The 11,569-nt window shown below is 37.6% G+C and overlaps 1 protein-coding gene across 2 annotated transcripts in view; it reads left to right on the plus strand.

Moving 5' to 3' along the window:
* The window catches only part of ABHD5 (abhydrolase domain containing 5, lysophosphatidic acid acyltransferase), a 29,273-nt gene extending 19,765 nt beyond the window's left edge, over positions 1-9,508 (plus strand). For both annotated transcript variants that reach the window (XM_083823163.1, XM_083823164.1), the window contains exons 4-7: positions 1,289-1,443; positions 4,387-4,498; positions 5,059-5,245; positions 7,277-9,508. In XM_083823163.1, the coding sequence (XP_083679289.1) occupies positions 1,289-1,443; positions 4,387-4,498; positions 5,059-5,245; positions 7,277-7,366 (544 nt within the window). In that variant the 3' untranslated portion in view covers positions 7,367-9,508. The remainder of the gene's footprint in view (positions 1-1,288; positions 1,444-4,386; positions 4,499-5,058; positions 5,246-7,276) is intronic.
* The last annotated feature ends 2,061 nt before the right edge of the window (positions 9,509-11,569 follow it).

Consider the following 11,569-nt stretch of genomic DNA (forward strand, 5'->3'; position numbering starts at 1 on the left):
GAAGGAAAATATTAAGAAACAACACAAGACAAAAAAGCTTACTCTGTTTTTATTTATGTGCATGCTGTGCTATGTTTAAGGGCACGGTTTGTGCACAGAATGTTTAGTTGTCCTGAACAGCCCCTCACGGCTTACACTCCTTAGCCTCTAATCTCCCCTGCTTGGTTTATATAGTTAAATTCTACCCTGTCCTCTGTTACCGTTCTTGTTTGCTGCTGTGTGCAAATACGCTCATGGCTGAGCTGACAGCCAAGAAACATCTTTGTGAGCTTAATCCTTTTCAGCCCCTCATTTCAAGCACAGATTTTTGGTTTCCCAAACGATTATGGTCCAGAAATAGCCTGTGGAATCACTTCTAAAATCGTTTTAGGCACTAAGAACTCTGCTGTGTTAAATACCTAATCTCATGGCTTTGAAAGAGAAGGAAGTCTTGAAGAAGAAAGTAAAGTGTTGAAGCCTGCATGCAAAATCACCTTAAATATGCAAAACTGTATTTGAGTCATTTTTCCAGGTATCAGCAGTATCTAGCACAGTCCTGTCAGAGTGGGTGTTATTATGGGATTAAACAAATGGATGATTCCAATCCATCAAGATGAAATAATTTTTTTGCTTGAGGGTGACTTGCAGCATGAAGTGATTGATTTGTTACATGTGCTGGAGACTCCTACTGTACCCTCTGTACTGAGATTCCTTTGAGTGATAATTTTATAAATTGTCTCTCAGGCATTACTTTTATCAACCAAAATCAATAAATTTAGAAAATATCTGCTAATTTTGATCTGCTTCACTCAGATCAACTTTTACTTTGATAAGTTCCTTTTTCAGATAAATTGCATCCCGTCACAGAACAGAGATCTGAGATGGCTTGGAAAAGAGTGACAGATTTTTAAACGTTTACTTAAATGAAACAAGTGCAATTCCCTTTTTTTCTCTCAAATTAAGCTGCTCCTTCATAAACCAAGTATATGGATTTGGTCATTTTTTAAAACAGAAAAAAGACTTACTTTTTTCTCAAATGCGTATGATAGTGGGTATCTATTGAATGCTGAGTTTCTCTTTGTGACATGAGCTTCCAAGCTTCTGGTGTTCCTACATATGATTAGTTGAAATTCATCTTTCTTTAATTAGCATCCAAATGCAAAATCATCGATGGATCAGAAACGTAGTAAGGCCACTATGACAGAAGTGACTAAAACAGATTGCGTCATCCTCAGATAGCAATTTTACGGCTTTCTCAGTCAAAGGAAAGTTACTGTACTCTAAACCTCTGAACCTTTTCTGCCAACAGGGTCAAACACCTTATCTTAGTGGAGCCATGGGGTTTTCCAGAGAGGCCTGACAACGCTGAACACGAAAGACCAATTCCAATCTGGATCAAAGCACTAGGAGCTATACTGAGTCCATTTAATCCGCTAGCTGGGCTGAGGATAGCAGGACCCTTTGGTGAGTTTTAGCTACTCTTAAAAACTGTTGCAGTTTGCCTTAAGCATAAGCAAGGAGCAGATACCTCATTAAGATATGCTTTGTTGCAAGCCCACATCACCCACAGAGAATATAGCTTGAGGAGAAGGTGGGAGGGCTTGAGGAAAGACAAACTCCTGAGGACAAGAGGGCAAGATCTTTCTGTTAGAAATACTAGTGTGATAATTTATAGCACGTATTGTAGGCTACAGCTACAATGAGACAGGTTATGTGGACATCTGCTGGTGACGCCTGACAAAGAGGCATTACTGTGAAAAGGTTGTCTAGTTGCCTGCAGTCACAGTCCGTTTAGTTTCCCTTCCAATTGCAGTTTGATTGACAAACAAGATTTCCAATTTTGCTTAATATTAGAATGCAGTGTCTCCTAAGTACATTTGTCTTTTGCTGGAGTTTAAAGAAATTGAAACCGTGTTCTTTTCCATTGGCCATTTTCCTGTTACTCGAGCAATTTTGTGAGCCTCAGCAGTGTCCTGCATTACAGCAGCAGTCTATCATTCATATTTCTATGTCTCTTCAAAAGCACTGATGAGATAAATTCTATAAACCCTAACACTGGGACTAGGTAGAGATGACCAGAATACTGCAGTTTTAGTTGATACGGGCAGTGGGGAGAAGTTCATGGTCAAATCTTAAATTCATCGTATGTATTCCTTCTAGAGGACAAGAGGTAATCTGTTTATTACTCTTTGTGTTACTGGAGTATCTGCTGGGGAGGCTTGGAAAAAGATAGCCTTCAGACCCCTTAGAAGTTATTTATAACTTTCTGTTAACCTCTCCATCATTTTTAGTGTTCAGTCTGAAAGGAACTAGTGGAATTTCTAGGCTTTGTATAAACCACATCTGTTTCTTAAATCTCTTCCTATAGATTGTGTATTTTAACATGCTAATATATTCGATTGTTTTCAGAAGGATGACAAAATTAGCTTTTCAAACAAGCAATGTTTTGTACAAACAGATTTTCTTTTTAAGTAAAATGCTTTCTAATCTGGTTAACAAAACAACTTGAAGCATATTGAGTGATAAGCACTGATTTGATGCATTTTATCCAATAACAAATGTATGCATAAATCAATCCAGCTGGAAGAGTTCAAATCTGAAGTTGTCTCCCATAGCAAGTAAATGCCGTGCAAACTATGCTGTGGAAACAGACCCTGTCTTGTCCAGGTATCCCCAAAGTAGGCTTGCCTGTAGGTTGAAGTTCAGGGCACTGCTTTTCAAAACTTTTCATCAGTTTCTCACTCCAGATGTTCAAAAAGCTTCCCATCATCAATTTACCATGTAATTCTTGACAGGTGAGGTGTAGTTCTTAGAGAAGGGTAGGTTTAAGCAGTGCAGGCATCAAATCCAACCCGCATAAGGCACTGAAGCAAACCCAGGTTTCTTTCTACGTAACGCTTGTGCTTGAACTGCTGGGCAGGCATAACTGTGTGATCCTCAGTAGAAGGCCTGTTGCTCTTGTTCAAAGGTAGGAGTTAGACACTTACGTGTGGGCAGGGTTCTTTGGGGTACCACAGTGGTATCACATGGATATTTAATCAAACCTGCAGGCAGATACCTAAACGTGGGAGAGAAGCAGAATTGAGAGAGATCTTTTTCTTTGAGTGGTTTCCAGTTAGTTGATTTCCAGAAAAAGCCAGAAGTCTGGCAACTAAAATCTCTATAGAGAAAATACAGGTGGCAGAGCAAATTGCAGAAAGTTTGCAAAACCTTCAACATTTCAGGACTTAAATCTCTGTTTCATAAGCAAATTGTTTTCTCTTTCACTGTATTCATGTTCTAAATTGGCTTAAAGCATACATAAGGGCATGTTGCAATAGTCTAACCTCAAGGTTACAAAAGCATAGATTACTGTTAGGAGGTCTGCTTAAATAGTGCCAGGCCTTTGGCCAGCAACAGGTGGACAGAAGTGACATCATCGTGATTGCACCGATTAACAACAGTATTTTCAGTTTATAAACTCAAGTAGTAAATGGTGAGCCTCTGTCTTCAGAGGTGAATAATATCCTCAGACTGAGATTGGCTTTTTATGAGGCTTTTGTCCCAAAGATCCACCTGGTCAGTTAGAAGAGGGTAAATTTCTTAAGGAAGTGATTCAGTATAGGAGCTTAACTTTAAAAAGCCCAAACTGCCCCTTGAAAGGACCTGCCTCTTTTCTGTGGCTGCTAAGAGAGCATGTGGGTAATAGCTTTCCTAACTTAAATCTCTTAATTTATAGAATCACAGAATAGTAGAATCATTTAGGTTGGAAAAGACTCTTATGATCAGTAAGCTCTCAACCATCAACCTAATACTGGCAAGTCCACTGCTAATGTCTTGTACTCGTGTCAAGATTTCTATACCCGTTTTTCAGCATGGACTTCTTTCACGTAAACACTAGTTAGGTGAACTAACTTCAGAAGAAAACTGTTGTATAAATAGGAGGAGTACAAACTTGCATCTAAAGAAGAAAAACAGCCCAGCTTTTTCAGCAGTGCCTTCTGATTCTGAAAGGCCGGATGCTATTGGCACACCCAGTCCTGCCAGAGCAAGAAGGAAAGCGTTACTACTATCGTGCAAGACTAAATTTTTGGCAAAATGGTATCTGCTTAGTCCTTTCACTGGTTCCCTTTGCTTGTTTCTTTTATGTTTACAGTGGCCCTTCACAAACATTCCCCGTATTCAGTAGGGATTAAATTGTCCCTCTTCTGGTACAATGTAAAATCTTTCAGAATTATTAAGTATAGCTCCTGTTTTCTGTTGTGTTTTCCTAAGACTTGTAAGTGGTATAACAAAGCATTGTTTTAGAAGTCATCAAAGTTAGCCGTGAGTTTCATGGGAGCATGTTTGGAGGGTTTTAATGAAAAGTGTTAGGCAGTCTGATGAAGTTGTCTCTACTAACATTTTTCTAATTTTCTGTTTTGACAGGACTAAGCCTTGTTCAGCGTTTAAGACCAGATTTCAAACGAAAATACGCATCAATGTTTGATGATAACACAGTGACTGAATATATCTATCACTGCAATGTACAGTCACCCAGGTGAGCGTGAGTTTCCTAGTGTATGTTTTGAAGTCAGTCTTTCGTTTACTGATGGCCTGCTGCTCCCTCCAATGGTCATGGCAACAGTGTGCATGTGTTTTTTGTTTTGTTTTTATTATTATAATGTTTGTTGTATTAATTAAAAAATAGCATTGCACTTTTTATGAATTTCAGAAACTAGATGTAGAAGCTATCCTAATTTGTTATTTCTTTTAAATTACCTGTGTCTTAATTCTGAGAGGTTGGGCACTTATTTTTAATCCCAAAGTTGTTATAGTGGTTTAAATTGTAAAGATTTTCTTAAAAATAAATAAATTTGGTATCTTATTCTTTTGAATGTTATCACTCAGCACTATATATATATATATAAAAGGCTGTTGAAAACTGCTTGAAAATCTATGTTTCTTAATAGTCAAAAATCCCATCCTCATGCACTCTTTTGTCTATATTACCAAAAGGCACAGATACTCCAATTCCTAGGTAGGTATGGGGAAAGGAGAAGAGAAAAAGCAAATACATTGGAAATTTAATTACTCTTACCCTTTTTGAATGGCTTGAAGTGGTGAAACAGCTTTCAAGAACATGACTATTCCTTACGGATGGGCAAAAAGGCCGATGCTGCAACGGATTCCACAAATGGATCAAGACATTCCTATCACTGTGGTCTACGGAGCACGTTCGTGTATAGATGGCAATTCTGGCAGCACTATCCAGTCTCTGAGACCAAATTCATATGTGAAGACAATTGTAAGTTCAATTTCTAAGCAGTTGTTTAGTTTGTTGTGTGGATTTGTTTAAATCATATCTATGAATTTTTTCTACCAATTGTGGAAATGAGGTCCCTTTGATTTAAAGACCAGGGTAATAACTTCTGATTTCTTTAATGGAGAGACAGAAAACAAGTGCTAGCGTGTCAAAGACAGTGTCAAAGAAAATCCAGACAAAAGAGTGTTTCCCAGAGGAAGAAATAAACTTACTGTAGCACTGGAAACTGAATGATATCTTTGAACAAGGTCACTTCTCTGCTTTACAATTTAATTTTTTTTCTGTAGTGTGCTAATACACATAATTTTTGTGGTCAGTGGTAAGCACCTGGGGATTTGCCTGTTTATTTTAAAGTAAACTTGTGCATTGTCAGATCTGTCAGACGTGATAATTAAATATACATGCATGTATGTTACAATGCTATGAGGTGATATAACGTTCTTGTGTGTCAGCTGCCTTCTTACTGATGTCTCGTCCTAACTGGGCAGTAATATTCATGTGATGCTGATAGTATATTTTGACAAGTCATTGAAATAAGTTTTTATCATCTTGATATAGCTGACATCAGAGCTGGAACTTGGAGAAAAGACATTGTTACTGAACTGCTTACACATGTTGAAGAGCGCAAATACAAGTCATAAATGCAGATGTCCAGATCTGAAAGTATCACACTGCTGCTTAACACAAGAGTTAAATTACAACAAAAAATCACTACTAAGAAGCATACAACAGCCTACACCCCCTGACACAGAGTCCCTCCCCAGCTTTCTTGTAGGCCCCTTTAGGTACTGGAAGGCCTCTATAAGCTCTCCCCGGAGCCTTCTCTTCTCTAGGCTGAACAAACCCCACTCCCTCAGCCTGTCTTCAGAGGAGAGGAGCTCCAGTCCTCTGAGCGTCCTTGTGGACTCTGGACTTGCTCCAACAGGCCAACAGGTCCATGTCCTTCTTGTGCTGGGGGCTCCAGACCTGAAGACAGTACTCCAAGTGAAGGAAATTTAGATATAATTAAAGCATCATGCTTCAATTTAAAGACTTAAGAGGGAGTGTTTTGATGGGGGGAGGGGGAAAATAGATTTAAATACAAATTAATCTTGGATTGACTGTAGAATTAAAATAATCAAGTACCTTTGCTGTGCAGGACAGCTATGGCTTTCTTCATACCAGTTTTGTCAGAGAATGATAAATTATAGAAATGCAGTAACCACCATGTGCGTGGTTACTTAAGCCCATAATGTTTTTTACATAGTTACAGTGGAATGATATAGGCCAGAACTTTGTTGGTTTTTTTTCCCCATATGTTGCATCATTTGGATTTGACTTTCCCCTGTTTAACTCAGTAATAGTTAATCATGAGGACTAAAATCTGCTTCTAGAAGGCTAGAAAATCGTCAGCAATTTAAGTCTCTGAGTTGTTAATCATTTATCCTAGTACCTTCTTTAGTCTTTTCCATATAATTTTCATAATATGGGAATACAAATGATTAGATGTTATCATACAAACACTTAAAGAACTAAAGAATTACATTGCAGAATTGTTTGAGCAGAGAATGAAAGGGATGAACGTTAATCAGAGGTTTGATACGTTCTTCTGTTTTGCAGTTATTTGCATTTACCTGAATCTTTTTTCAACAAGGTGTGCAATTGAAAAAGTAATGTTTTTGTCCTTTCTTCCTGTTTAGCAAAGTTCATTCAACAGGTGAAACAAACCTTCAGTTTGCCGTATATTTACAGTCTTTTTTAGGTTGTATGATACCACCTCCTGGCAGCAATTTTGCCTGCTTCATTAACACACACTGGGTGCAATAGATCAGTTTCAGTTTGGAAACTTTTCCTTTCAAGTAATAGTGGTTTTGTTTTTGTGGTGATACTATTCAGCTATCCCCATATTTATTTATTTGTTTATTATGTTATTTTATATTTATACTTATATAAATATATTCATATAAATATATTTATATTATATTCTATTATATTCTTGTCCTTTTGACCTGTTTGTTCACCTTTGTCCTCTAGGCTATCCTTGGTGCGGGTCATTACGTGTATGCTGATCAGCCTGAAGACTTCAATCAGAGAGTGAAAGATATCTGTGATTCCGTGGACTGACCGTCTTCTGTTCTTCAGAAATTCATACCGTAGATAACATTTAATAGCAATACTTCCTAGGAAATTATTAAAGAATGCGGAGCTAATGGAACAGGCTCTGTTTGCACACTGTTTCTTCTAAGAAGCCATTTGCACACTTAAACCACTTAGTGCCTTTTTGGGGGATGGGGAATTTTGAAGCAAACTTTGTACAGCTTTGTTTGAGGTTTGGTTTTAGATCGTTGGCCTGCCGTACATGAAATTACTTACACCTTTTTAAACTGGAATTTTCTTCGAAAATGTAATTGAATTTTGTTCGTGTGTTGAACTCTATAAAGATGCTGAATTCTCCATTAATACAGAGATCTATACCGATATAGACGTAACACATAAAATGTGATTTTGTTTCTTCATAAACATTCATATTTTCTAGTTTATGTTTCATAGCAAGAATATGAAATTGCTTATATGTTTTATTTATGGAATCCAGAACTCCATATACAATATTTTAACAGGGTTGTTTTTTTAATTGAAGTGATAACAGCTTATGAAGCTGATTCTAGGAGAGAGACAGGGCCAAAATAATGAGCAGTCTTTATCACTGAAAAATGTGTTACTTTGTAAGGAATCAGGGTTCAATATTAGGAAATCTTTCTTCTGTTGGGTTTTACTTCTGTTTATCTCAAGGCATATTTTTCCATGTGTGCAACTTTTATAGAAGCTTCAGTTTGTAAGAGTCAGTGATGACACCAATGCTCATGCTTCCATAAATATTTTGATACGTAGATTTCAGTGATTTGAAGTACAGAAAATGGCTTGTTAGTTATTCTGTCTATTTTTAACTCTTTATGATCATTGCAAGATTTGTTACTTGCCTAAACCTAACAATTGTAGAGAAGTTGGCAAGAAGATTTTGATTAAGGCTAGGGAATGCTCATCTGGATAGTGAGCACAATTCCCTTTTCCTTTAGATAGAACTTCTAGTCTGCTTTCTAGTAAATTTGGGGTGGGGTGTGGGGTGGGTGCAGAGGGATATTTTCTAATTGGCAACTACAGCAGGTTAGTGTATTTTAGTTAGCATGCAACCTCCTTATAGGAAGGATTATTACTGGAACAAACAATACCACTGTAACAAATCGTAGCTGTATGTTTTGGAGATTCTTTATATAGTTATATATTTTGTGTATTTTGAAATTTCAGATAATCCAGCCTCTGCATCTCTTTGAAAATGTAGTTTGATATTAATTCTTTACCAGCTTAGTAAATTAAATTAAGCAAAATACTTTGTCACTTTAAAGCCAAATTATGTGGTGGTTTGTTTTTTAACAAAGAGTTTACATGGAACTATTGATCTGCTTTTGAATGTTAAATTGACTACTGAAGAATTCCTGATACTTTTGTGCACAGAGAATTGAATTAATGATAGCACCGTCTTAAGGCTTGAGTGGAATTCTGTGCATTTTTGCTCACATTAATTGTGGCACACATTGATGATAAAGAAGGCAAAGATACCTAAAATCTTCAGGAAATGCTCAGGTTATGTTCCCAGATGAACATAATCTCTCTTTCTGAAGGAGATATATATCCATATGGTGCTATGTAAACATCAAACAGTCTTTGTACTGCCTTGACTGCTAGCACTTGATGTCTAACAAGCTAATGATTTTAATTAAATTATTGAATTAAATTACTTTTTCACTTTAGAAGATGCCAGATTTTTAAACAAAATTCTATGTTATTTGCTAAATTCTTGAGTTCAAATGGAAAATCAGAATAACAATTTATTTAATATAAGCTATAAATTATCAATCATGCCACCATTTAGGTGGATTCCTTTGGTATGTATTTTTTTCACCCTTTTCGATGTCTAATTTGTATTTATCAACTTAAACAGCTGTTCTAATTGTCTATAAAGGCCTGATGGAAAATACATTTTGCATGTCTTCCAAATAATAAAAGGTGAAGCAAGATGTTGGCATTTTCAGATAGCACTTAATGATGGGAATTCTAGATTCCACATCAAGAGATGGAAGTAGGGATAAAAATTGCACATTGAATGTGAATATTCTTTTAAATATCCCTTGCTTTTTCAGCTCATTGTACTAGTAAGACTTACTTGTTGCTTAAGTTTTGCACAATAAAAAAATAAAAACACCTCTAAAATTTTGTGTTTGGTTAATGGTAAGATAGGATGTTGTTTTTGTAAAAATGTGTAATTAAGCTCTGGAGTTCAAGGGTAATTAATGAGTTAAGTTGAACCATCCAAAATACATTTAAAATATAGTAAAGCTTTCTCTTCATGTGTCTCGATGTTCTTAGGGTTTCTTATATTTAACTGAAGAGGTAAGTACTGGCGTACAAGTGGCTGCACGTTCAAAATACTGATCATATACATAAAGAAAATGTTTGTTGGTTATCTTCCAGGAAGTATTAGATACCCCTGTGACAGTCAAGGTGGAATTTTTGAATATCCTATTGTATGCAGCATAACCTAATAAAGTTACTGTAACAAGCATCGTAAAAGGTGCTGAACAGAAAATGATGCATGTGATGAAAAGACTTGGAAGCTAGACCATTGAATTACTGCCTGGTAATAAGCTTGGCTTCTCCAGACACTCTGATTCAGTGTGATGACCAGTTTCTTAAATGTTCTGCGGAGAATACCGTCAACTGGTGGTGCTGTTTTTATTAGAGTGCTGTAAAATAAGACAAGAATCACTGGCGTAAGCATGCCTAAAGATCTGTCCTGTTCCAGCATCACAATGAAGACAGCTTTGTGTCAGAGGCCAGGGCATAACAAAAAGAATCCAAAATATTAATAAAAATCCAAGATTAACTAAGTTTCGAGGACATGCTCTTCCTAACGTTGTTGTGATAAAAATTTATTAAAGTAACTTAGTGATATTTTGTTTGCATGGTTCATCTTGTTACTTATTGAACCCTGCCAGATTAGATTTTAGTTCTAGAAAAACTGATTTTCAGGGAAGTAATTTATTGATAAGGCTCAATAGTAAAGCATTCACAACCATCACAAGAAAGTCCCTGTTTGCATCTGATTGTAAAGTGCAACTGAAGAACATGAATGTGTAGGCAGTGAGCTTGGAAATGAGTCCAAAGAGGAGAAACGTCGTTGTTGCCATCATCTTGTCTCACCTGGACTAAACCAATGCTGATGTTTCTTTTCAAACCTTGTATTTTTCAGGCTTCTGTTTTAAGGTTTGTGCTGAACCGATGCGACAGCCTGGCTGAAATACTCTCCGTTAACCGTTGTGGTTCCTCGAATTCCCAGCTCGTGCAGATCACTGCTCAGGTTTTTAACCAGCAGTAAGACAAGATGAAATATAATAACCCCCCCCCGGAATCAGTATATGGGCAGACATATTCAGGAGTGCCTGTTTTGTTAACATTAATTTAAATGGGAGCCTGCAGAAGCATAAGGCTAATGGGCAACTCCTAAACACGTTTTCCCCATTAAAGTCAGGAGAATGAAACAGGTAATGGTTTGTTTGCTCGTCACATGATTTTTCTAGCCCTCTCCTTTTAACAAGATCGCATCAACCAAACTCGTATGAGGTATGTAGTGTGTTCACAGTATTTCTGTCTCCCTGCTATCTCTGTATAACTCTGAGTTTGGTACGCCATTCACAGCTGGGACTTTCCCTTCACTAGAGTGTTCACTTTTCAATAGCGTAGTAAAGAGGAGTAACTACAGGGATATTGCTAGTCCAAATGCCAGTTGATAGCCTTAGTGTGCACCATTTTCTGCTCTAGATGAGAATTTACATGGGTAGTTTCTTAGGGCTTATCAAAGCATCTGCCATTTTGTTGGGTTCATTTACGCGGGCCAGTTCACCCTCAGCCCAGTACTGCTATTTCTGAGCACAGCAGGTAAGCTGCAAGGCTTCATCTAGGAAATTTTGTAGGTAGCACAAGTGAAACTTGTCCAGGGGTGAGCTTGTGGTCAGCAAAGGTGACCGGAGAGAGGTGGTGGTGGGGTGGGTGAGCTTGGAAGAGGACACGGATGTGTGCAGCAGTGCTTTGTGATACGGGAGCAGAAGATGAAAACTGATGGGGGCCTCAGGCTTTCAGGAAGGCAACGAATGTGAGGGGCATGGTGAGGGAAGGGGCCCAGGGCACAGTCAGCTGATGAGGCAGAGGGGAGGCTGTCTGGCATCCCTGCGGGCGGGCAGGTGGGGGAGAGATGGTGAGCTGGAGCAGGAGAGA

The sequence above is a fragment of the Anser anser genome (assembly GCF_964211835.1).
Source record: "Anser anser genome assembly, chromosome: 2".
Taxonomy (NCBI): Eukaryota; Metazoa; Chordata; class Aves; order Anseriformes; family Anatidae; genus Anser; species Anser anser.